Source organism: Vanellus vanellus (assembly GCF_965231255.1).
Source record: "Vanellus vanellus genome assembly, chromosome: 5".
Lineage (NCBI taxonomy): Eukaryota > Metazoa > Chordata > Aves > Charadriiformes > Charadriidae > Vanellus > Vanellus vanellus.
In genome coordinates this window covers 35699333-35726680 of record NC_138910.1, presented here as the reverse complement: position 1 = coordinate 35726680, position 27348 = coordinate 35699333, and the positions used below count along the sequence as shown (strand labels likewise).

Genomic DNA, 27348 nt, shown 5'->3' with positions numbered 1-27348 from the left:
TGGAGGGGGTGGGTTATGCCGGACCCCGCCGCGGTGCGGGCCGGCCGCGGCGAGGCGCGCTGCCGGTGCCGCTGTCGGTGCCGCCCCCGCGCGGCGGGCGGCCCCCGCCAGGCGCTGCGTCACGCGGCGGCCGCGCGTGGGCGGGCGGCGGAGCGCGCGCGGGATCTCCCCATGTGACCGGGCGGGAGGGGGCGGTGTGTGTGCGGGGTGGGGGCCGGCGGCGGGGCCGGGGCCCCGGGGGGGGCGGGGGCGCCGCAGGCCGCTCCCTCCCTCCTCGCTCCCTCCCGCCCGCTCGCCCGCCTGGTCGGCCTCCGCGCTCACGGCAGGCGCGGCCGCGACGAGGCAAGCTGCGCGGGGCGGCCGCGCGGCCCCCCGGCGGCAGCGAGGCGGTGGCGGGGACCGGCTCGCCCACCCGCCCCGTCGATGGGAAAGGAGGAGCCTGGGCCGGCGGCGCGCAGGCGGGGGGGGCGCTGGCAGGAACTTCGGCGGGGCTGAGTCTGCGGCGCCGGGACGGCATCGAGGGAAGCCCCGGGCAGCCGGCGGCGGCGGCGGCGGCAGCAGCCTACTGCAGAGTATGTGCGGGACGGCCGGGATGGGGGTGGGGGGCAGCCCGGTCCCGGCCCCCGGCCCCGGCCCCGCCGGGGACGGCCGGAAGGAGCGGGCGGGTCGTGCGTGGGTGATTCCAGGAGAAATCCGGCGCGGGGGGGGGCACGGACGGGGTAGTGGGCGGAAAGTACAGAAACGTCCCTGCCGTGTCTGCGGCCGCGGGGGGGCCGCGGGGCGGGGGCGGTAGGGCGGGACGGACGGGCTGGGACGGGACGGGCGGGGGCGGCGCCCCGCCGGCGGGCTGCCGGCCCTGCGCGGGGGTACCGGGGTGAGAGGGGGGGCGGTGCTGTGGTACCGGCCGCCCCCCCTTCGCCTGGCATTGTAGTGCCGTGCCCCTCCGCGGCCTCTCCCCCCCCGCGCAGTGGTTCACCTCCTCTTCCCGCCCCGCGGCCGTTGGCGGGACGTGACGGGGGGCCCGGGGCCGCTGGTTCCAGGCGCCGCCGACCGGGCCGGGCCGGGCCGGGCCGGGGGGGACCGCCGTGCCTGTCCGCCGCCCGGCCACCCGCCCCCCTCGGTGTAGCCGTCACAGAGAAGCGGCCGCCGCCTGCCCGAGGGGTGCGGGGCCACGGCTCGGGGCTGTTCCTGTCAGCGGGCTCGGCGGCTGCCAACTCGGTGTTGGCACCGCAGCCTCCCCCCCGCATCTCTCCGGTGCCCACTGGGTGGGTTTCCTTCACGTCGGGTCCCCTCCGTGGCCTGCCCGGGGCTGCCCGCCGCCGGGTCCCGGCTGGCATGCCGGGGCGGTAGGTAACTCTCCCCGGGCCGGGCCGGGCCGGGCGGTCGCACCGAGCGGGTGGGAATCGTGAAGTATTGAGGCTTTTTTTTTTTTTTTTTAATCCTTACGCGGTGGGGTTTTTTTTGTTTGTTTCTTTCTTTTTTTTTTTTTTTTTTCACGTTTCAAGTTTCTTATTAGTTGCGGTGAGATACGCATCTGTATTTGAATGCGAAACTCGCTTAATAGGTTGTATTTTGGCACATCTCGGAGCTAGACAAGACTTTTTTAATTTGCTAAGTCTCGCTTCTGCAGCTACATGTAATTTTCTTCTCCTGCTAAAAGTCCTTTGGAAACGCTGCAAAAATGTAATGAATATGCAAAGCAGCCAGCTCTCAAATCCGAATCCGGTTTGTCTTCAGAGACTTTTCAAAACGCCCAAAGTGATCAAGATATATTATGAAATAATCACTTTTTCCGAAAATACAGGAATGTGATGTTCCACACTTTCTCCTCGTGCGTATTCCTAATTTAATTGGTGACAGCTCAAATATAATTCACCCGAAATAAAAATCAGTTAGGGTTGCTCAATTGCTCTTACTTCTAGCGCAGCCTTAAAAAGCAGGAAAGCTGCGAGCAAAGTCATTGCCCCGTGCTTACATCCCACAACTCCCGAGTTTTCCTTCTCCTGATATTTCACCCACATCCACCACCTGCTTACTGCAGCCGCGTATCTTCCTGCCACCTCCGGGAAATGTGCAGCTCTGAACTCGGACCAGGCAGAACGGGAAGAAATGGGTGTTTTCCCATGCTTAAAGATGTTGAGCTGGGCTGCTGCTACCGCGGATTGTCTGGATAGAGGGAGCCGGTTGCAGGAATAGGTTGTGATTCCTGCACTGATTGTTTACAAATATTTAGTAGTGCTCTGTGGTGTCTCTGTGGTTGTTGTTTTCCTTTTTCCTAGGAGTTATGTTTGTGGTCAGTTAAGGTGACATCCAGCGTTCAGAGAGGAGGGCATGGCGTGTGGGGTGATAGGCTGTGGATGTGAATGAGGTAATGTGGAAAATGAGAATGCATGGTTGTAGGTTGCAAAAGCTGAGTGAAAAACTAACTTGTGATTTCCTGGTTCTTCTGTGGCTATAACAGTATGCAGCCTTGCATATATTTTAAACAGCTTTTGTCTGTTAACGGGGAATTTCCTTACTTCTTTGTTTGTTCTGTATGTGAAAAATGTAAAAGACAGCTACTCTTCTCTATGTGTTCCCGCACTCCTTACTGGTATGGATGGTGAGCAAAGAAAGGGGAGCAGTAGCATCTTAACTGCCATCGCCGTGTTCATTTATTGCTGCAGAACTTCCCGTGCCAGCTTCACATTCCCGCCTTTTGCCGTAAAAGGGTTTGCGGTTGGCCATACCTTAGAAGACCTACTTGCTTGCTCCTAAGGCAGCAGATCATTCTGGTTAGCTTCTTAGGGTTTGCCAGAGGACATTACCAGGCTGTTACTCCCGAACCAGGTTTGTTTGGGATCACAGGTTAGAAAGCCTCAGACTTACTGAGCAGGCTGTGGAAGAGGGGGAACACACGCGGTGCCCCAGGGTTTTACCCAAGGTGCTCTCCCTGGTGAGGAGCATCCACAAGTCTCCTGGTTGTGAGCTCGCCCCATGTCTTCTTGTTGCGTAACCTCTTCTCATGCTCACCCTTTGCCCCAAAAGCACGGTCCCTGCTGCGCTAAGAAATGAGAACAGCAGTGGTGGAAAACAGTACTTTACGTCTCTTAGATGCAATTTAAAGGTCATCTGAAAGATGTGTGGCGCTGAGACTTGAGTGGGTGTGCTCAGGCTTTGCCGTAGCCAGATAGGTAAGCAGAGCCAGGCAGCACTAGCAGTATCATGTGTCCTTCGGGTTAACGGTCTCTTCTGGTTCTGGCAGTGCTGCGCTGCTTTCTTAGCAAACCTCTTTTGTTGCTTGTCCTCCTCCTAAGCCTCGGCGCACTTCTCCAGGCTGACTAGCTTACCTGCTTTCCTGGCTTTGTAGGCTGTGAGCTGAGATGAACCAGAGAAGCGGACCAGCAATGTCTGGAAAAGCAACGTAGCTGGTGGCGTGGTGAGGCTGTCTTGGGAAGGGGAGGGAGCCTTCCCCTCGTAAAAGTTTAGAAATACTTGGGGATGTCGTTGAGGTGAGTGCGGAAGGAACTCAGTTTAATGAGAGGAGAAAAGAGGTCAAAAGGAGGAGTGCTTGGAAATGTCTTCTCTGCAGAAATTGATAGCAATCTTAAACGGAAAATTTGCGTGGCCCTCTCAGGAGTTACTGTACTAAATTTGGAAAACAGAATTGGTCTTTAAAGTACAAAAGAAAGGCGTTTTAGTCTTGCTTTAAATGCAAATCTCAACGCAGTCTGAACTGCGGACTCGCTACTGACGCCTCCATAGCACATATTAATCCAGTTTTATCTGTCATGAGGAGATTTGTTGATTAGAAGCCTCCAGGTAAAGGCTGCTCGTGGACTGTTGCTGCTCTTCCAGCCTGTGGGCTGGAAAAATGAGCTCCATGCCTTGCCTGCAGCTCTTAGGCTGTGTGTAATTTCACTGCCACCGTCCTCCCAGGATTCAATTTAGCGCTCTGCACAAAGTCCATTTATGTAGATTTATGTAGATTTTGTGCCAAGATGGATAACTTTCAGAGCAAACGGGTATTCTTGTAACAGTTATATAAGTTAATTTGTGGTATTGATGGTAGAAAGTCAACATCATTTGAAATGGGAGGGTAGGAACGGTTTACTGAGATGCCACTAAACCATAAGCTGTTAGTTTTGTCTGTCTTGTCAAATTTTGTATGGACTGGGAGGATTTTTCTAAGAACTTCTGTGAAGTAATGACAATTTTTAAAATACTGAATTATGTACTGTTTAAAGGATTACCTTAAGTGATTTTCTTAATTTTCCTTCTCATTTCCATGTTTTTGAGTGTAGATGGTACTTAATTGTTTTTCTGCAATTAACTATTATTTTTGAAAACTAAACTGTATTTCTAAAATACGTTTCCAGTTTTGCCCCAAGTTCCAAAGCGTGCAGTTTATTAGCTCTTGAGCTTTCCAGCAGCTCCTTGAGGTGGCTGCTCAGATCTAAACGGCTATTGCTGTCCATTCTGTTTTACAAATGCCAATGTACAAAGAATGATGCAGCTGGTGGGTTTGGGTTTTTTTTGTATTATTTTTTTTTTTTTGGTATTTTTTTTTGCCAGGACTTTTCTTCCTGAAGAGATTGTTTGTAGGTATCCTGTTGCTGCCACATACATTTTTGTAAGGTTTCTGTTGGCCTCCTAATTTTATTTTTCTCTAGTAGAGTTTTAATCAAAGTTTTGTAGCAAAAGCCTGATCTTTCAGGTGCCTCCTGAATAGGAGTTCCATTTGTTACATCTGTATATTTATTTTGAGTCGCTGAAGATAAAGCGCATATTGTAAAAACACAATATGCGAGAGTGCATCTCGTAAAAATAACTTCTATCTTAGTTTTACTTCTGATTATCGGTCTCCCAATGCCCCTAAGCATACATATATATTCTTGCATCAGAGTTTTGGGGGGAGGGGGATTGCACGTGACTAAGATTTCCCCCCAGTGCGTGCAAACTGTTCTGTAAGTGCTGATTTCTAGGTTTCAACTGCACGTTTTTTAAAGTACAACGTGATTGTAGAGCCAGGGTAATGTTAGCAGACCAGCTCCATGTTTTAGTTCTGTTACTTTCCCAACCAACTATAAATTACATGCTTTAGACCTTATTGATTGGTGGTTTAGCTTAATACAGTAATACTGGAAATTATCCGCTTGTAGTTATGAAAGCTATCGTAGAGTGAAGAGGTGTATGTGTGTGAGAGATCTTAGAATTCTCTGAAGAGTTTATTATTTGCGGGCTAACTGTGGATAACGGGTTTTATGAAGTTGAAACTTGTGCAAATGTTTTTTCTGCAGCCATAAGGGTAGAATACTGCTGCAATTTGTCTGTTGGGAGCCCTTAGAGCGCAATTGCTGTACTGCTGAACGGTATTTCATGTCTTAAGTATCAATGACATGCAGGCCTGTTGGCAAATGGAACAGGCAGGTGAATTAAAAATAATATTTCTGAGCTATCTATGTTGGAATCCATCAGTATTTTTGCTTTGTCTGCAGGTGTTGCTGCCATAATTAAGATCAGCAGAGGCATTAGATCCTTTTTATGTGAAATGGGGGAAACTGTAGAAGTACTTGGTTCTGAAACAGCCTTTTACTGATCCAGCTTCATTAATCCTCTGGGGTTCTGTGAAGCACTTTCTTCGTTGCTTTCCTTTTACAGTCCTCCACACTGCTGTAGGGGAAATTATTTGAGAATTAAGGAGAATCGAAACTGATGAGCTTCAGGGGATCAAGTATTCGGTAATTCTTTGGAATGTTTTGTGATCATTTTGATCTGAAGATATAAAAGAGAGTCAAGTAGAAGCAGTGAGCAATATTGAATGACATTCTTGGGAACAAACATGAAGTGGGAATGCTGAAAACAAGCTGGCTTCATGTTTGAATCATCTTTTTTGTAGGTGCATCACAACTATCTGCTGATTTGTTTTTTCACAAATGTTTCCATTAAGTTAACTAGTCAAAAAATAGAGCTATCGCCCCTTTTTTCATTCCCAGACGTGCTCTTATAATGAGAGAAAGAAATCCTGTTCTCCGAGTTGACAGCCTTACAGAAGGGTGGGCGATGGGGGGGAATGCATCTGGATGTCAGCGTTCTGGTGCTCATCTTCTCTCTGTTTTTACTGTTTGCAGGTTCTGTCGTCCGTGATGGCGTCAGCTCTACCCAGAACCCTTGGGGAATTGCAGCTGTATCGAATACTACAAAAAGCAAATCTCTTATTCTACTTCGATGCCTTTATTCAGCAGGGTGGCGATGATGTCCAGCAGCTCTGTGAAGCAGGTGAAGAGGAGTTTTTGGAGATAATGGCTCTCGTAGGCATGGCTAGCAAGCCGCTTCATGTCCGAAGGCTGCAGAAGGCTTTGAGGGACTGGGTCACAAACCCTGGTCTTTTTAACCAGCCTCTCACCTCCTTACCGGTCAGCAGCATTCCAATATACAAGCTTCCGGAAGGGTCTCCGGCGTGGCTGGGGATATCCTGCAGCAGTTACGAAAGGAACAGCAGCACCAGAGAGCCTCACCTGAAGATTCCGAAATGTGCTGCCACGACGTGTGTGCAAAGCGTGGGCGCGAGCAAATCCGATGTGGTGGGGAACTTATCGCTGCAGAGCGGCAGTGAACCGAGACTCTGGCAAGGACACCACACCACAGAGAGTGAACACAGTCTTTCCCCAGCTGACCTTGGCTCTCCAGCTTCACCAAAGGAAAACAGTGAGACCCTGGATGCCGCCGCTGCTCTGTCAGTTGCTGAATGCGTAGAACGTATGGTTCCCTCCCTGCCCAAAAGTGACTCGAATGAAGTCAAGGAGTTACTGAAAACAAATAAGAAACTGGCAAAGATGATTGGTCACATCTTTGAGATGAGTGATGAGGACCCTCACAAAGAGGAGGAGATCAGGAAGTACAGTGCAATATATGGCAGATTTGACTCGAAAAGAAAGGATGGCAAGCATCTCACCCTCCATGAGGTAAAATACCTTGAACGACAGTGGGCTTCCTCCCCTATTTCTACGCCTTTTATGAGATGTTGTTCACAGGGTACACTGTTTGTATGGGTGGTTCTCACTGGGTGACAAGAGTTGTGTGTCTTACAGGAGCCGTAGGCAGTCCTGCCCTGGGATAGAGATCTCGGGTGCAGCAGAAGTACCCTTTCTTGGGTGCGGTGTGTGTATGTGTGCACAGATGACTTCAGCTTCACGTCATCAGACTGCTCAGTCACTGGTGCGGCCTGTCAGGCAGAGGGTTTAAACAGTTTGGCGCTGAAATAGTAAACCAGTATTGCGCTGAGCGTGGCCCTTGGATTCTAGGCATTCAGCACATTTTTTAAGCAGTCCTGTCTTGGTATTCCCTTGCAACTTTAAGAGCAGACAGTTTGTTTGGAAGATGAGTAACTAAAATCGCTTGTCTCTGGTCACAAGATCACCTGGCTTGGTTACTGCCCTCTGCTGTCTTCCCTCACCTTGTGACCCTGCCCACAAGGTAAAAAGGATTCTGCTGATGAGGTCTCTAAACCCAGTGGGGTGGTATTTTTTGTGTTTTGAGTTGGGATGAAGTTTAATTACACAACCTGTGGGTTTTTTGGGGCACAGTGGTCTGAAGCTGGTCAAGTGAAGTGCAGACTGTGTGAGGAAGGGAAAGGACTGTCTCCAGGATTGATGGGTGGCTGTAATTTGAAGGGTTGTCCTTTGAAACCTGCATAGCATCTGTTCCCTCGTGTCCTTAAATGTCCACGCGGGCCTCCTTTGCTTCTCTTCTGGCGTTCTTGAGGCTCACACTACATATGTTGTAACACAATAGGTGTGTCTGTGTGGGGAATAGTTCTCTAGTGCCAAAGTGCAGTACAAGAGGAGAACAAACATTAATTCAAAGCAGTGCCAAAACGCTGTTGATATGAATGCTGCATCAGCATTTTCACAGTTAACAGTGATTGCAAAATTTCAGTTGGATTTAAAATTTGGCATGTAAGGCTTAGCTCCCAAAAGGAAAGGCAGTGTTTATATTACAGGAGTGCCAAAAAAACTGTACTGGCTTTAGCCTTTTTTTGCTTCAAGAAGTTTTGTAGGTGTGTGATCCATAGCATAAGACTAGGTTCTCTTTATGGTTCTGAGTAGAAGGGCAGAAGGAAACAAGGCATATTTCTTTACATTTTTGTTTATGTATTTATATTTATTTATAAAGCAACCGCACATCACCAAGCACTGACTTCACTAGGGCTTTTACTACAGACTGGGGAGACGCTTCCAAGGAAACTTGTCGGTAGTCAGCTGCCTTTCTACCACACAGTTTCAGTTGTGCAGCTTTCACTTATGTGCTTTGTGGCTTTATGTTGAACACTTGAAATCTATGAATTCATCCAGTGTGCAAGAACAGATCTCGTCTTACTCCCCTGACCTTGTGGAAGTCTCTCCCATAACAGAACAAGTCGCCTATGAGATGGAGGCAGGTTTTGAAAGGATTAATTGTGTAGATGCCCTGCGTACGTTGCTGCAGAGTCGGGATTTGGAGAAAGGGAGTTCTCCCCACCTGAGGACGGAGGCAGTCAAGGTGTACAACGTGTGCAGCTGTGCACTTTTGCAATCTCTCTCTGGGGTAGCGACTGCAGAAAACAGTCTGAAATCTGGGCAGACTTCTCGTAGGATAGTTTCCTGGCGTCCGGCGGTGTAACGGGAGGTGGGCGCTGGGGCCAGCTTTTGTGTCAGGTGTGTGGTAGGCTCAGGAGTGGCTCTATGAAACTGGAGGAGTGAATAGTAGGGTGGTAGTTTGAAGGAGTAGCATAGCAAAGAACTGGAAGAAAGGACAACTGCTCTGCCGCCTTAATTTTTTTTTAGTACTGCACTACAGATCTTTACAACATCATTTTAAAACCATGTTTAAAAATGGAATGAGAGCATGGTTTGGCTTTAGGAAATATTTCTATCGCTATTGTGATTAAGGGCACAAGATCAAAGGAGAATGTGGTTGACTTATGCCTCACTTACGCATGTGGGGCCTCGCTGAACTTGATGGGAACTGCACACATGCAAGCAAGAAGAATTTGCTCATAATTGGTTTACTGTTTGCTTAAAGAGGCCGGATTTTACAAAGTTTTGTCTTGAACAGTTTTCTCTCTGTTTCCATTTTAAAGCAGAAAATATATAAATAGTAGCAATGACACCGTTTTTTTGTTTAAAATCTGCTAAACCAGAGTTTGCCTTTTGTAAACTCGACTTCAATGGATTTTTTGTTTTTGATGGCTTAAACAATTTGCTGCTCAGAAGGAAGGACCTTAAACAACCAGGGAGGTAAGTTTCTGCTTGTCCAGAGACACTGTTTCTACACGCGCTAATACATTCCAAGGCTGTCATTCTGCCTCACAGTTCAAGGTTTCTCCTTGCAGCTGGCAATGAACAGCTGAATAAACTTCACTATGAATTTAAAAAACTTAAGTAAGGGGTTAGCTTCTTAATGTAAAGATCAGGGTAGTTCTATTTCCTCAAGCAGAGTGGAGCTGCATGCAAATTTAACTCAAACTTGATGGAATTATTTGGTGGTGAATTAGTGAGAATATTCTCTGTTTCAGTATAAACCCTGGAGTGTCTCAGGGGGCTTGAGCAGCCATTAGAGGCCAGTGAGAGCTGTAGACACTGGACTGGTTTGGAAGTGGATGCTAGTGGTAGGATTATCTGCATAGGGCACTGATCTAGCACAAAATCTGGTGCAGAATCTTTCAAAGACGTTGCAAAATTAGTAAACATACTGTTCTTAATCCATCCCATTGTCTCAGTATTACACGGCTTTTCAAGCACGGAGAGCGCTTTATGTTTAAAGTTGGACTGGAGAAGGGATGAGTACAAGCCATGCCCTTGAACTTGGTGACCCATGCATGTTTGAGTCAGATTTGTAATTTGCGTATTAATATTTCAGTGCTTGTCTAGGTACCTATAAAACCGAAAAAAATCCTGCTTAGTAGTGTGAGAAACAGGAATAAGAAATGCAAGTAATAAGTTCTGTCTAGCTTGGGCTTTTCCTTTTCTTTTGCTGACTCACCAAAACAGTAGGGCTTGGTATTTAATTATGTGTTTTTTTTAGTGGGGGAATCTATGAACCCCATCAGATGGGAACATACCCATCCCTCTCCGTAGAGCCTGTGTGGTTATGTGCTGCTCCATGTCATTAAGGCTTCCAGCAAACAGAATCTTTATTTTTAGGCATGCAACGCTCTCTATGTCTAGTATTATGCCTCTTGAAAAAGCAGGAAGCCATGATGCACTTCAATTCACTATGTCTGGATGTGACCTGAAAGAAGAAACCAGGAAAAACAAACAAACAAACATTTGGCTTTTCTCATATATTAGGATAAACAGCATTTGCCTACAACTACCCAAAGCATTTTCAGTCATTTCAGCTCTTTGCAACCTTTCAACACTTTATTGAGGGAGAAAAAACATTTCAAATCATTTTGTAAGCATTAGCCATATTATTCATCCTCAGCAAAGTAATAACCATCCCTGTTACAGGACTTAATGCCTGCTTTGGATGGTAATTCTTTTTATCAGTGTTGTGTTAATCTTTTTTTTGTGTCTTCCTGCCCCCCACCCCCTGTGATTTTTCTGAAAAGATAGACATTGTAGAACAATTGTTCCAGTCTAAGGGGTAATAGTTTGTTATTTTAGTACATTGTATTGTAGGAACATAGTAACCTAGAGATGTTTTACAGATTAAACCTAAACTTCCCACCCTTGTACATCTGATCTCTGAGAGATTAATTTTTTTTTTTTTGCCTGTACAGAGACTAAAGGATCAAGCAGTGTATCTAGTTTGCCTGTTAAAGACATGTTTGCGCTCTGATTAGCATTCAGGTATTGCAGGAAATGCCCTACTCGGATCGGATGCTTTTATGCTAAACATAGGAAAAAGTGCTTATGAAATATTAGGAATAGCAGTTCTGTGTGAGATTTTACTAGAAATACTGCATGGGCACAGGCCACCAAGAGAATCTCAGCTCTTCTGATACATGTTTTTGTTTTTTTCAACCTCCCTGGAGAACAAGTGTTGCATTAGGTAAAATATATTTTTTTCTAATTTGGGTGACATCAAGCACTGCGGTGAAGGATGACATGGTTGTGTGTTGTTCACATCTTAGAACAGCTTCTGTCCTTCAGGGATGGAGCGTGCTGTGTTTTGTTTGAGTTGCTGGCCTCCGTGATTTAATTCACAAGTAATGTTCCGCAGCGTGGTAGACAGCGGTCTAAAGAAGCAAGTTTCTTAGCCTTCTCCCAAGAGATACCGTTTAACCACAGACTTGCTGGTCTGTCCTCAGCTTCGCCTTCCATCCTCTTCCATGAAAAGCACTTCTTGTATGAGCAGTGTTTTTGGTGTCTGAGGTCACACGTGTCCAGTCCTGCCCATCCTCAGCCGCATAACCCTGTGCGCTGAAATGTGGCTGTTCTTTGCACTGCCAGATCAAGGTTTGGGGATGGCACATTTCAATCCATCATGAATATGCTGACTGGAAAACCTAGCTGCTTTGTAATATTCACTAGCCTGAGACAGATACAGAACATATTGTCGACAGTAGCAGCAAAGCTTAGGCTGTGCTCGTTTGCAAGAAGCCAAGCCCATTTGAAGCAGCTTAATTTCCAGAAATAGTAGAAGAGTTGTGGGCATTTGGGAAAAATACCTGTAGTATTCAGTTGGCCTCTTGCTGTTACGCCTCATTACAAGTGCTGGCTGTTCTTCAGCTGAGGAAGAAGTGAAAATGTCTCTTCAGCCCCTCATTACGGTGGAAGGAGCAGGGAATCCTTTCCAGCACCTCAGTTTCAGTGTCTCTTGTTGCATTAATAATTTTGTTGTTTGTCCACATTGTTGACCACAGCAATTTCAGACAGCACTATTGTTACACTGGTATAATTAATGACAGTATCACCACCTCCTATAGGCTTCTGAAGAGCATTGCGAAACCATTTTGAGCCTTAACTTAATGTGGGTTTTTTTTCCCCCTCTTTGTGAAACTATTGCCAGCAGCAGAGGCACTAGAAATGTGTCCCCGCAGGCTCAGGAAAACATCCTTGTTACAAGTTACATTTGATTCATGTCTGAAGATAGTCTTCACAAACATGAGGGTGAGAAACAGCTAAAAAAAGTTTAATCGTTTCTTAAACCATCACCTTCTACAGAATTTATGCTGTATTCACCAGGGAAAGCCATCTGTACCCACACTGTCAGTTTTTTATTTTTTTTTTTTTACTGAGTCCTGGGCATATTGCGTTTATAAAAATAGTATTCCCTGTAAACTAGGCTTTGGAAGCCAAACAGTGAACGTTCAGAGCTACTGTTTTATACTGAGATTTAATTAATGCTGGTAAGAGGCACAAGCAGCGCACATTGAGAGAGTCTTAACAATAATGTTTTACTTTAAAGGACATTAAATGCATCAACTACACTTACATCTTTTCTCTTTCGAGAGGCTTACCTGGCTTGGTAAGGGTATAAATAAATTGAAGAAATCCTCCAGGGTTTAGCATACAATTATAGGTGATTTTAGTTGCCATTGAAATTTTTTATTGTTTCAGAAGAACAGGTACTTTTACAAGCACAATGGGTGAAACTATGCAAAATCATGAATCCCTGTTTTTTGTGTTTAATTTCCAGCTAACAGTTAATGAAGCAGCCGCTCAGCTGTGTGTAAAAGATAACGCGTTGTTGACCAGGAGAGATGAACTCTTCGCACTAGCTCGGCAAATCTCTCGAGAAGTTACATACAAGTATACTTACAGGACCACCAAGTAAGGTTTTAATTAACTCAAAGGACCTTTACTTTCAGGGAACTAATCAGTCTGATAGCATTTCTTTTGAAGCACTAGGGATGTTTTCTTCTTGCTCTTTAGCTAGCAAAGTGCTCTTCTGAGGAGGGTAGGAAAACGCTATTTAAGTCGTGAAGCTTTTAAACTGCTAAGATTTAGCTGTCTTGAATTACCTTTTTATTTGCTCTCTAGTTTTCCAGATTTTGCAGTGATAGTACATGTTGAGAGACATCTGAGAGGCTGGCAATTTCAAGTATTTGAGGCATTTGTGTACTTCAAGGTTAATGTAAATAGGCAGAGTAGCCAAAGCTGCTTCGTGTATCAGTTATTTTTTTTCCACATACAGATTTGGCTTGTTAGTTTCTAGGGAATGAAAAAGATAAGGTCACAGGGAGTGGCTTACAAACTTGCTCTAAAAGAACTGAAGCTGAGTTCTAATTTCAGTTGTTACTGTTCTGTTAAATGAACTGCCCTTATGAAGAAGTAATAAAGGGTTAACAGCTTTTAAATACATTTAAAACATTAGAATTAAAAAATAGGATTGAAAGCCTTGATACTTTCTGTATATTGTTTTTAAATGTCAACGCCTTGATGTGTAATGCAATATCCTTTCAAAATACACTTTCCTACACTTCTGGGAGCTTTTTATGGTTTTCCTTTGCTCCCCTTTCTTCCACAGCGATTAATGTAAATATACATCCATTCTGGGTAGGCAATGCCAAAGGCATTCCTGTAATTCTCTGTGCTCAGGTAGCTTTCCCTTCTGTTAGGAACAAAAGTGTGTGAGTCTCTTAACACTTTTGAAAAGAAGGCAAGCTCCTTGTGTTTCTCTATACTTAAGTGACATTTACTGCCAAGTCCAAGTGAATTGAAGGCTTTTTCTGTGCATCTCACTTGTTCTTGCCTAATTTATTTTTTTCCCCTTGACTCTGTTTTTCATGATTATTTCTGATAGTCGGGGGTAATGTGCTGCTCACTGATAGTGTATGTGTCTTCTCTTCTAGATCAAAATGTGGAGAAAGGGATGAGCTGTCACCAAAGAGAATCAAGATAGAGGTACAGTATTGTGACTCCTGTATTTTGACCTATGCATGCTAAAATTCACTTTTGTTTTGAAGGGATCTGTCTTAAGGAAATTTGTCAAAAAAACCCACATTTGACAGGCAGTTGATGGGTGTGAGTGAGAGAGGGGGAGAACATCACCACTGTCTCTGTAAATGTAAATGCTTAATGGAGAAACCTGTAGGAGCAGGGGTAAAAGAGTAGGATTTGCTTTATGGTAAAGTTACTCTCGGTGTTTTGCACTCTGAGTGAGTAGGAGGGGGAGGAATGGGACTTACTGACTTCCTGTAGTGGAATAAGCTCAAGCGCTATAGGATGTCTTCCCATAAGGCCTCCTGCTTTTAAGTCAGCGTGGGGTGTGGAGTTTTCTTAGTTTGCTTGAGTCAGCTTTTGATCATGTCCAGAATCCGGAGTTCTGGATAAGGATTGATGGCGGAATACCAGTGTCGTGGTATTCCAAGACAACCGGCCATCTCTGACTATGCTATAAATTATAAAACTGATCATATTGAAAAGTCAAAAGCTAACTAAAGGCTGTATCTGTCAATGCAAATGGCTGTGTCTGTAGATACTAATTTACAGGGGTTTTGTAATTATTTTTCTGTAAAAAGCTCATGTGTGCATGACTAATGTATGCACCTGCACAAGATGTTGCTTAGGGAGATGCTGGGAGTTTCTTGTTAGGCGTGCAGGAGCAACATATGTGTAGTTTACCTTTTTCTTCAGTTACCACTGCTGGAAAGTATATTAGAGGCCTTTTAAAAAGTCACTTTTAATAAAAATAAAATATTTGTAAGTATGTATACCTATATGCCACATAAGAATAGCAAATCTTCCTTTTTAATTTATATTTTAAACACTGTTAATGTGGGTACCTAATTCATACTTAGTGTTGTGGGGTATTTTTATTGTACTGTCTACCCCAAAAGGTGTAGGTTAAATGTGCATTAGTATGTAAGCTAGGCCTTAGCTAGATTTGTATGTGACACGGGTATGCGATATATTCTTTAACTGTAGAGGATAGTAGCAACATTCTGGAATGCATTTCTCATATGTAACTCATTCTGTGATAAATGATGCACCGGATGCAAGGCTTTCATCTTTTCAGTAGCGCGAGACTTTGTTACCTGTACAAAGACTTTTCCTGTGAGGCAAATCCCAGTGAGAGCAGTTAGTTTTGAAAAGGCGCTTCTGAATAGGTATAGAGTTCATCTTTTTTATTTATTTATTAAGTTCCATCAGTCCATGTACAGTTGTAGTATGAATTTATGTAATACAAAATATGAAACTGCATTAAGGATTTGCTGGTAGCTTTGGCGATGTCAGTAATGTCATTTACGTGTCTTAGGGTTTGCTTTGACCCGTGCTTGTTCTTCGATCCACAAAAAAAAGGGAGCAGGGAAAAACTACACTAACCACCTTCACCGTTATCTGCCTTGACCAACACATTGCAGGATGGTTGCTTGAGTTTCCCCTCTTTTGTCTAGTCTGGGCCTAATTTATAAGAGCTGGTGGGGAGCTGCCGCTCCTCTGCTTGACATAGTATTTCACTGACTGTTAAATTTCAGCATTAGGAAGTTTTTCCTTCATTCAGTAATAATTGATGATGAGCAAGTATCTAAAATGACACACTGCAAGGGAGGCGCTTTTTTTTCCCTACAGGATCTTCATTGAAAGAAAAACTAAAATTAAAATCCAGAAAAATACAGGCTGAAACTTTTTGGTTTTTTTGGAGAGCCGGAAATTTGGACAGCCGTAGGGGGGAATGTGCATTCTTTTATTTTCTGCATGGTGAGATCTTAAGAGTCTGGAAGGCCTGCTTTCTCTAGGCACTTTTTAGTTCAGTAATTCTGAGGAAGGATGTTTACTCGGTTTTCTTTTTATCTGAAATTACCAGTCATATTTTAAAATGCTTTTGAAAATTTCATGTCCTAACTGTAGAAATTACTATTTCAGAAATATGACCCTTTTCCAAAATAAGAAATTGAAAATATAGCTAAATGAAATAATTCATTTGATAGTGTAGCATTATTAATTTTGAAATGGCCAGTGTTGTTATCAGAATAAATGTCTTTTTTTCCTTACAAATTTGGGAGTCTTCTAAGGAGTAAACCGTTACTTTGGTGCATTATAATTCTGAGGTACACCGTAAATCATGGACTTTTCTTCAAAGAAATTTTAAAAAGCTGCAGTACTACGAAGTAGATCACTCTTGCATGTAGTGTTTTGGGTTCTTGGGGCTTGAATCTTGCAAAAAAGAAAAAGTCCTTTCTTAGTACGTTTGGGGATTTTGTGGGAGTTTTTTTCTTGTTTGTTTTTAGAAAATGAAAATGGTAGCAAATGCTGCAGATTTTTCCTTCTGTTCTGGATAAGAATTCCTTTTCCTCTTTTTAAAGTTGTAAAGCTTCGTTGTGGCTCTATTGGCTCCCTGTCATGCTAATATCATGCAGAGGATCTGAACATGGGTGATTTTTCTGTTGTTGTAACTAGCTCTGTCTTTTTTCTTTCTTTTTTTTTTTTTTTTAAAAAGGTCATTTTGCCTTTCTGTTTTAAGGCTGAACTCTGTATTTTGATTCACCATTCCTTTACCCTTTAGTCATTAATGTCTCCGCAAAGCGTGGTCTGAAATACTAGTGCTTGAATTTGGAAAGAGTTCACACCCTGTTTGCATAGTGTAAAAGATTACTTAAAAAAAAAAAAGATGAGTTAATTTCCTGATATATAATAACACTTAAAAAAAAAAAAAAAAAGACTCCAGAGAGACTCTGAAGGTCATCCTTGAGCAGAGCTAGCAGAGCTGTGTGTGCAAGCTCCAACACTGCCGGGTTACAGCCACCATTGTAAATTTATCCTCTTCAGGAATATGAAACTCACACAAGCAAGCATTACAAAGAAACAATATGCCATGAATTACATCAAATTACCTGTAAAAGCCTTTCTCTTCCCCTGCGAGCTCTCCCCCTCTTATTCGTAGAGTGGGTGGGCGAGCTGTGGGAGTGAAGTGTAGCGAGGAGAAGGGAAAGAATTCCAGGCAAATGACAGACTAAAGGTGTGGAGGGAGTGAAAAAGGGAATGGATTGAATTGGGATTTGGAAGCAGTTTATAAAAAAGGGGTTGTAATTCCTAAATCTGCTCTGGACAAAGAGCAGGACAGGCGAACAGGGATGGAAACAGTGCATCTGCCTGCAGAGCAAGGATCTCTCCTGCATAGGTGTTGCGGGGCAGGGGCACACCTTATTTTGTCATCTTCTGTGACTCAGTACCAGCATCGCTCTAAGCGATGAGCTGTTGTGGTACCAGTTTAGAAAGCAAAACAAGTCACAGGTATATCAGAAGTCGTGGAGGGAGAGGCTGCTCAGCGCTGCTGCCGCTTTGCGTTGGGGTTGAGGAGGTTCCCATTCAGAGTCAGTGCGAGCAACCAAGAAAGCAAAGAAGGAGAGTTTGGAAAATATTCTTGCTGTCTGTGGTGTAAAGGAATTGTTCTGTGTGTCAGCGTCTCCGTTCAGTTGAACGAGAGGGGTGGGTAGAGCTTGCAAAAGCAAGTTTGACAAAGCTCAGCGGGAGTCGGGGGGCACAGGCAGGAAGACCTGAGCAGAGGCTGCGAGGAATCATCTTCCCTTGGTGCCGGTACGGGTGGAGGGAGAGGAGAGAAAAGGCCCACCTCCGCCATTGCTGAGAAGGCTGAAAAGAAAACCAGTCGAAATGTAGGATTTGTGTTTTTGCACAAAACCAGCAAAAGCAGTAGAAGCTTCTGTTTGCATAGGAAAAATGTCATTAGGGGGAGCGAAAAAGCACATGTGGGACTGAGAACATCTGCTGCATGAAGCCACTTGAAAAACAACTGAGCGGCAGCACAGCGAAACAAAAATGCTGTGCTGCATGCAGCAGGCCCTCCTGACCGCCGAGGGAGAAGGAACTGCCAGGGAAACCTGGTGCAGAGCAGGTCATGCCTGGCCCAGCCTGCTCCTCCTCAGCCCTTACCCACGGGGCAGCGGGGAGGAGAACAGCCAGTGGTGGGGGAGGGCTCTGGGAAGGTGATGCAGAACTGAGGTCATCCAAGAGTTATCTGCGTGACTGATGGGTGGCAGTCACAGCAGGAGGCAGTGACGGGCAGCCAGCCTCGCTTTTAGGAAACAGCCTTTGGTTTTGTATTGGCAAATGATCACAGATAGGTTATAAGAGCCATGTTACCTGATTTGTTGCAAAAATAGAATCCTGAGTTATAGGTTTTTGTGTATTCAGTTTCTCATCTTCCTACACATAATTGTTCTCCTCTCCCAGACAAATTCAGGTCTAACTATGAAAATGGCCAGTGCTCATGGAAGTGTGCTGTAAAGCCTTTGTTTCTAGAGGATGAGGTTTTGTGGCAGTTTACCCGGTTATGAAATTTTGCATACCTATCATGTTTATTTTTTCCCTGAGGGAGTATGTTGGGTGGATAAAAGCAATATGCAGTGTTCAGACAGATATTTTTTTTTCCCCTTGGCATAAAGAATAGCTTTATTGGCATTACACTGCACTGAGGGTCTGGGCACCTGATGTGGGTCTGACCACCCCTCTGCAGGTCAGCGGGCAGCCTGCCAACGGCATGGACCTTGTAGTCCTTCCCCTGTGGTTTTTCTGAGAGATCACTTTTCTTGTTCTTGGGCTGTAACCCATTTGTCCAGCTATTGTAAAAAAAAAATGTTATTTACATGCATGTGCTTCTAGAATCCACAAGGAAAATATACCTAGTTTGGCATACTTTTGGTACCTGGGTCTACGGATCCTCAGTGACAGATGTGACTGTTTTCAGGTTTGGGGACTGTCTTAAGATCTTGAGCTTCCTCTCACATTTTAACAGTGTCACCTGTACTGTGCTTTTGTAAACATTTCTGGATGTTCCTCTGTTTTACATGAGCTTTCGTTTTAGAATGCCAAGCAGGATAAATTTCTCATCTTCAACCTTTGCTTCGATGATTAATTTATTTTAATGGAATCTGGCAGGCTTTCACAGGAACTTTATTTGCTTTATTGGTACATATGCAAGCTGCAAAAGAGATTTGCATGTCATAAGCATTTAAGACTGAAAGACTTATTGAATCATGTTTTTCCATAGTATATAAAGTCTTTGCTACCCTACTTTTAAAATGGTGATATTTCATTTTGTGATACTAGTATAGGTACAGTGTGAAATACATTGATTTTCAGTAGGCTTTGCTCAGTTTCTCAAGGTTAGTATATCCAGCTGCTGTGCCGTATTCTTGACTACATATAAACTTGATTTCTTAGGAATCTCCAAAGCTGCTATATGTCTTGAGTGACAGAAACCACAGGCCTAAATCAGCCTGGCATAGCTGAATGTAAACTAGTTTAATGTCAGTGACAACAGTAGTCTGAATTCACCTGAAACTGAGAGATGAGATATGATTGTCTGTGTATGCCATTTTAGGTATATAGCAATTGTAGTAGAGGGGCTGTATGTATTTTATGCACAAACTTAAATGAAGTGGATAGCACAAACACGTAAATTGGATAGCACGAACATGTAAATTGCCGTCCAGAATTTTCACAGCAGTTCAGGAATGTGTTGTGGTTTTTTTCTTTTGAGTATACAGAGAGGGTGAACAAAAATCAATAATATGTCCCTCTTGGTGTTTGGTTTCTTCTTATGCTCAATAGGATGGTTATCCTGATTTCCAGGACACAGTCCAGACTCTCTATCAGCAAGACAAAATGCCACTTGCTTTGGCTAAAGGAAAGAGTGAAGACTCAACAGCTCTTAATTCCCAGGTAAACCAACTACACTACACTGCGAATAATACAGGCCATGTCTTTGTACATTGATTTTGATGTATTGTTTTGATGACTGAAGTAATTACTGTCAATTTTCAAAGGCTACCTAGCTTAGCTGTGATTGCATCACTCCCTAATTTGGGTTTACCTTCTGAAACTGTTCTGACACAGTGCTACAGCTTTACCCTTGATAGTTCCAAGGATCTAAGATCTAGTGTAGTAGGCTTGAAAATACGTGATTGCCTGTCAAGAGCAAGTAGGATACTATTGGTACAGTATGTGCTGTGTTACTTGCGTGATTAGCTATAAATGGAAAGTTCAAGTTACTGAGTCTACTGAGGAATAGAGTAGGCGATCTTGGAGTCCTCAGTTCTGACGTTTCTTGTAGGAAGAAAGGCCAGTATATTTAGGAAGTAGTGAACCTCTGGATCCAAGAGGATAAATTGCCTTTCTAAATAACATCTAGCCTGGTGGAACTGCAGTGTTTTCAAGTATCCAGAAAGCTTTTGGTAAATGAAGACAGGTTTCCGATTCTTTCTTTGTCTTTTCTGTAGTGTATCCCGGCCCTGAGGCAAAATACTCATGTGTCCCTGCCGGTTGTTGCCAAGGAGGGATTTTAGGCTAAGTTGCAATAAGTTTATTTCGTATAGCTGACTTGAGCAAAACTAATCACTGAATTTTCATGTAAGATTACATTACGCTTCTGTTTTCTGAGACTAAATGTATTACCGTGTCTTTTACCTTCTATTGCGAAGTAGTGTACAGTCATACAAGTCTGTTCATTGTGACACATCAAAAAGCAATTATACTACATGTTCTGATGTCACATAATGATTAAATGAACTTGATTTTTGCAAGCTTGTTTTCATCTCGTGTATGCTTTAAAGTTTTCATTGGTCACTGCTATATAACAATGGACTAGAGATTTATTTTAAGCTTAAATGTATCTGCAACTCTACAGGTTTTTCTGTGGTGATCAGAAGCATCATTGCAGTTTAGAATTCTGGGTTTATCCCAATTAAACAACGAAGATGGCATGAGTGGGAAATGTTTTATGCTTTTTGAAAATCATTCTACAGTTCAAAAGTTGTAACAGGAATGACTGAGTAGCAAAGTTAAAGTACAGTTGAAAGTAAACTATTTGAAATTAGTTTCTTTTTTTACCTACCTCACAAGACCAAGCTTGAGCTATTAGTGTTGTTCTGCAGAACCTGATGAGCTCTAAGCTAGAGTAAGTATTGGTCGTGTCGTTACCCTGCTGTCAGGGTCATCACTATGCTGGAGAAGCTCAGACTTTGCTGGTCTGTTTTGCACTCATTTGTAAATTGTTGAACTAAGCTGAGTAAGCAGACTTCCGTGGGAAGTCAGGGCTTTCATCCTCTCCCAAGAAAAGTTAAGTGCTCTGCAATTAATAGGCCTCTGTACCAGTTAAAACAATTACGGCATTACCGGAAAGAGAAATGATTTTTTTCCTATCAATTGCAGATTTCAATTTTGTACACTTTTTGTTCTTATGTTCATTGTGGCTTTTCTAAATCAACTTTCTTGACTTGTGATTTTCTTTTTAGTTTTGCAAGATGCTTATTTACATTCTCAAGAACAAGATTATATTGAAAGTTAGAATTCTCTTGGCATTAAAGTCAATGACAAACATTCAGACGCCATTTCCTCCCACGTTGCACTGCATTGTTTAGTTTCACTCTCTAGAGGTGTATAGGTCTTGTTCTTCTTCTAGACAGACATTTCACACCTTTATCCCCCACAAACATACTGTCATCCTACACTTTCAGAATGGCAGATTTTTAAGCTTGTGCAGTGCTGTTTCCTAAAATAAAGATTCCAAGATGTCTGGTGAAATCTTGGCATAAGTTTTTAGCAGATGTTGCCATTGCTCTTGGAATATTTTGTGAAGGCATGTATTTGAACAGAGCTAACTGGATAATTAAGACATTATTTTTTGCTTTTCTTGAGATTCTCTTCACGTAACCTGCAGTCCTAAAGTGCAGAAAGTGCTTTTGGTGTGTTTTTGAAGAACGGAATTTAATGTTGCATTTCTGCATGGATGAACTACAGCAGCTTGCATTTTAAGTATTCTTGAGTGACTCAGATGTACAGTATGAAAATCTTTATGGGTGCAAAAATATTTTGTTTGCTTGATAGTTTTGAAGAAACTGTAAAGCACACATCTGTACATATGAGTCAACAAAGACCTATATCTAGGCTGTTAGTCTTTTTGATTTGATATTGTTTTTTTCCCTGTGTTTTGACTCGCTATATGTATGTATATAGAGAGAAATTTTTTTGCTTTATTTGCAGTCGGAAAAGGTGATGGCAAAACAGATGGAGTTTCTTTGCAACCAGGCTGCATTAGAGAGACGTCTTTCCACAGGGTGTTACAGGCAAAACTCAGAAGAGCACAGCCCCAATGGCATGTCATTAGATAATGCTGATGGACAAGGTATGGTAGCTTCCAGGCATGGTGTTGCTGCTAGCAAATGCATTTGATATTATGCAACCTTTGTCAGTGGTGTTATTTATCTAGTGTAGAACACAGAACACTGAATGGACAAGACAAGATCTCTGCCCTGAAGTGCTTACAGTCTAAATAATGCAATCAGATGTACAGTCAGATCCTGCTCTGTTACTCTGATGCATCTGGGCAAACTGCTTTCCCTATGGATAATGTGGGGAGGGAGGAAGGTAGGGTGCACTACTGTTATTGAGGGCAGAACTTGGCTCTAACTTTATCCTAAGTTTTGAAAATAGGGCAGATTGTTGCATTTCATTTGGGTTCTTGCTTAGTGGCAATTGAAAGTAAAGCAGATAATGTAGTTGGTAGCCCTTTTTGTTTACCTGTTTGTGCAGTCTAGGAACAAAACCTGAGGAGCTGGCTATGTAAATTACTTAGAACTAAGCAGATTCTAATGATGTTCTTAGTAGCTTGTTATTTTTCAAAAAGCTTACAGTTTTGTGGTTATCTCTTTGATTTACCAGCTAGCTATTCCTTTCCTTGAATTAATTTTAGGAGTGTTTGTTTTGTTTCTGTTGGTTTTCTTTTTTTTACTGTTGTGAAATGAGACAAATTTTACAAACACAACAAATATAGCCAGAAGTTTTTGTATCTGTTTTTTAAGAGCTAGTTTGTTTTAAGGAGGGGGGATCAGAAGCAGTAGAGGAAAAAATTAAGGGAATTGATATAAGTAAGTGTTAAAACATAGGTTTTCATTTGTGTGTAGCAATGAATCATTTGTGTCAAGCAATGCAGTACACAAGTATGCAGGAAGAATTAGGTGTGTGGATCCAACTCTTCTTGATAGTGCAAGTTTGTTTATACCGTTGATCCATTGTGCAGTGGAAGCGGGAATTTTTAGGATCTCAAAGGGTTTTTTGAGCAGAATAAGAGAGTTCTGGTGTGGTGTGTGTGTGTTTTTTTTTTATGGCTGAGTGTCCCTTTTTAGGAGTGCCTGTGGAATAGTCTGCAAAGCAGAATATTTACATAAGTCTTGTTTTGCTAGAAATCTTCCCTGAGCAGCTGGAATTTAGGATGCACTTTTGCTGATAGAATTAGTATGTCTTTAAGTCTCTACCTGTTTCTTAATACTGCTTTGCTTTTAATGCATCAATGTTCACTGTGAACAACTTCTAGGTGAAAGACCGCTGAATCTTCGAATGTCAAATCTGCCAAGTAGACAGTTGCAACACATTTCACTTGATGGAGAGCAGCATGTTGGAAAACCTCTGTGCAGTGATTTGATCCGGCTTTACCCCAGTGGTGAGGCAAAGTCCCAGTCCTCGGGTTAGTGCTGTCCCTTGTAAATTACCCACCATTTCTTACAAAGCCTGTGATGCCCTTACTAATACAGGATGTCTTTGAGCGAAGAAGGTAGTAGCTCAGCCTGGCATGCTTCGTGTGTAACCTTTTAATCAAGGCTTTGGACAAAAGTTCGAGGAATGGTACTTGCTAATCCAGAGTCAGATCAAATATTATTTGGGAAAAGCTTAGAGGATGCAGTAACTAGGTTTCGATAAGCAAGCTGTGGCATGTGTCTGTCCTCCGAGAGCACGGTATTGACCTGAACTACTGCTGTTAAATATTTATGTTGCTGTCATTGTAATGCAGTTTGGTTATAACCTGGCTTCGCTCTGTATAAAGGAGTCAGACTTCTTATAAAAAGACTTTTTATTCTGGTTTATAAGGACCTAGAACTTTTTCTGTACTGTGAACAAATCAGTCTTTTGAACTGGGTTTCCCATTCACTGGCTTCTGCTCACTGGCAAACTTGTCATTTACCTCCGGCATCGGGAGAAACTCATTCTGAGTTTGATAGAAGACAGCAAGAATCCTTTGTGAAATCTATATGGGTGGTTTCGCTTTAATACTTGGCGCACTGAGATGAAGCCAGGAATTCTTGAGACTCTCGCAACTTTAGGAATAATAGTAAAATTCCACCTGAGTTTGGAAGATGCAATGGGAAAGAGGTTATTTGAAAGAAAAGATGCGAAAATAGTTGTTTTGAAGACGGGGCAGAATCTTGCATCTTCCACTTCGGTATATTGCAGTCTTAGCTCTCCTTTTTTGCAGTTTGTCCCAGTGATAATTCACTCAGTGAAATTTCTAGTTGGGGATTTTTTACTGGTTCCCTTTCAAAATGCAAGTGAAGAGTGCATCTCCGCTAAGCCATGCTCCCAGAGTGAATTGAAGTAAATCTGTGGTGATTACTCTGTCATCACTGCAATATAACTGAGGTAGTTGTAACCCAGCTGGGTTCAAGCCCAGTAGGAGGAGGCAGAATTTATTGCTTCAACTGGTAGTATTCATATGGCTCATGGATCTCTTTCTTGAATTAAGAACAGAATATATTTGTTTCCAAGCACTATTTCTAACATCTTTTCTTTTTCTCTTTCTTTCTTTCTTTCTTTTCTTAATGCAGAAGGCCTTGGTATTTTAAAGGATTTTCCTCATTCGGCTTTTAACAACATAGAAAGGAAGGTCATAAAAACAGAACCTGAAGACACAAGATAGTCATTCTGCTCTGGAAAACGGTGTCATAGTAAAGAATGAAACTTCACAAGAGAAAAAAACCAGCCTTAATAACCAGTGTTGCCTCATTCAAATAAGAGATTTCAATAGCCAAAGCCTAAGAACTGGTACAGTAATCTGTGGAAACAGGAAAGCAAGAGACACTGCAAACTAAAACAGTAATACAGGTGGATAAACATTCCTGTAAAAGTGGTTTTATAACGTGGGAAGATTCACAAATTAATATTGTGGGTCTTCATTATTTAAGAATGTATTATGTATTTGTATAACTTATCAAAGTAAATCTAGATGTCGGGACGTGTATTGAGTCCAGTAGATGTGGCTACAGTTCATTTTACTTGAAGTTTCAGTGTCTACTTTAAGCGTACCTAGCGTACATATGGTTGTTAAACATTTGAATTAAAAATCCTTGGAGAATTAGGAATGCGAACCTCGTGACACAATTAACAGCAAGTTTGCAACAATATTTGTAGAAAAAAGAAAAATGCATAAAATATTTAATGGTTTAAAATGTTATGTGGATATAGCATTTGATAGACCTAGACCCTGATTCTGTATTATAGCGGACGTATTGACACTTAACTATCGTTACATCACTTTCAACGATTTCAGCAGCCTTTGTGTAACACACTTACAGCGTAATACCTACCTACCTACCTACCTACAGTTCGGGAGTGTAGAAAATGCCAGTTAGAGTATGGAAGAGTCCATATGAGTGGCTGCCATTCCGGTGGGAAAAACTATGGTTTTGTATACTGTACAATTACTGAAAACTCATTTGGTAGGAAACCCAAGAGACCAAGTAGCATGGACAGGGCTGCAAAAATTGTGATTCAGACCATTACAACTTTTTTGGACTTCTCTGTGGATCTTTAAACAAACAAACAAACAAACAAAAAAGCATCCTAGGTGTGACAAAGATGAAATATGATGCAGGATTTATGCATCAGTGTAAAAGGTTGCACTTGATATCCAGAAACCATAAGATCTTTTGGAGGAGAGAAAAAAGGAGTTACGTCTTTAGCATGTGACTCCTTATTAAGTGCTGTCCAGCCCACATGATTCTATGAATATACCGTATACTGCATACAGTATGCCAATACGTTTCTTTATGTATGTGATTAATTAACATCTGTATTCTTTATTTATTTGACAGTGTTTATTTTTTGTACATTTTCACTTTTGCAGATGTCATTTTATCTAAGGAGAAATAGTCGGCATATAACTTTGGAGTTTACCATGGTGTGTTTGTGTGCATCCATTTTTCCTCTGCGCAGCTCCCTCAATAAGAGTTGCTTTCCTGCAGTCAAAATAGTTATATGCCTTGGTTTCTGAATACAGTTTTTGCCTACATCATGTTCTGGAGGGGAAAGGGAGGGCTGAAGAAAGTAAGTTACCGTGCCAGTGGGTAAACTTCCATATTCAGGTGTGCACTTCATGTCTGCAGTTTGCTCTGTGTCATAGATGTGTATTAACGATTCAGTCACAGTCTATGTTGTACTGAAACGATCAGCAAAATGTGAGCTGAAATGTCTACACTGCAGTCTCTTATCACTGTAAACATATCTAATTATTTTATCACTTTTGATTTGTGGAACAAAGCTTTATAGTAGAAACACCAGTAAACAACTTTTTATACTATTAAAATGTTTGTTTTTTAAAAAAATGTTTCTTGAACTGTATGGTACTGTTTCACTTACTGAAGTATCTTACTTTAAGCAATGGAGTTCGCAGCTTTGCTGTTAGAAATAAGAGATTGAATGTGTAGTTATATTTCCTCTTTCCTGTTGTGTGAGCTAGTAATACGGATAAGATATTTCTTCAGTTTGTAACGTTAGCCAGTGCCCTGGTTAGTATCTGAGTAGCTTTCATGAGACGTGTATGGAACTTGTCAAAGGACAGCTTAAGGTTTGAACTGTACAGCTTGAGTGATAGAAGGTACCAAGCAACAAGACTTTTAGAGGTGCAGGAAATGTTCTGGGTTTTGGTTTTTGTTTTTTTTTTTTCAACATCTGGCATGATCAAAAGTTGTGCGTGGATCACAGAAGAAGCTCTTAAGCTTGCTGGTCTCTGCGATTAAAGTGAGAGGAAGGAAAAAGAACTTGCTAAGCAGCACGCTGTTTCAGTTGAGTCCAGAATTTATTTTGTAAACACTAATGTATTAAATTTGCTATAAATTAAAGTATATAACAGTTATATTTTTGAGTTGTAAATACAGTACTTTGTGTCACAACCAGTTGGTTATCTCTAGAATGATATTTCAGTTTATAGTCCAACAGGCCATTTCAGTTTCAATAAGCTGGAAGCAATTTTTTTTTACTGGTTTGCAGCTGTATGATTATTTTTTCTTTTTTACCTGGGGGGGGAGGGGTGGGAGGAACATTCCGAGATTGCACATACATTTGGTAATAGCAAATATTCAAGCATTGGTCTTTCCATGACAAAGGTCTTGGACTGCAACTTGGTGAGCCTCTGGAGTCGCAGGCGAAGGCTTGCCCTCATCTGCTCTTGAAGGGTTGCTAGATTCAGGTACTCTGGATCAAAGGCCAGCCCTGCGAATGATGCCTGTTCTTATTCACATGTTTATATTGTTGCTTACAAAATAAAATTCACCGTGAGAACTCTTTAGTTTCCCCAGGGTTTTTCCTTCTTTTTTTTTTTTTTTTTTTTTCCCCTCCATTTGTGTTTTCTAAAAGCAGATGTTAATTTTCT

At 42.5% G+C, this 27348-nt stretch overlaps 1 protein-coding gene across 1 annotated transcript; it reads left to right on the top strand.

The window, feature by feature from the left end:
• Positions 1-439: 439 nt before the first annotated feature.
• NAB1 (NGFI-A binding protein 1) lies at positions 440-26987 on the top strand. The gene is made up of 8 exons (XM_082483911.1): positions 440-572; positions 6111-6944; positions 12607-12740; positions 13763-13814; positions 19482-19592; positions 21912-22053; positions 23242-23391; positions 24527-26987. The coding sequence occupies exons 2-8, from the start codon at positions 6126-6128 to the stop codon at positions 24616-24618; spliced, it is 1500 nt and encodes a 499-aa protein (XP_082340037.1). The 5' UTR covers positions 440-572; positions 6111-6125; the 3' UTR covers positions 24619-26987.
• Positions 26988-27348: the final 361 nt, after the last annotated feature.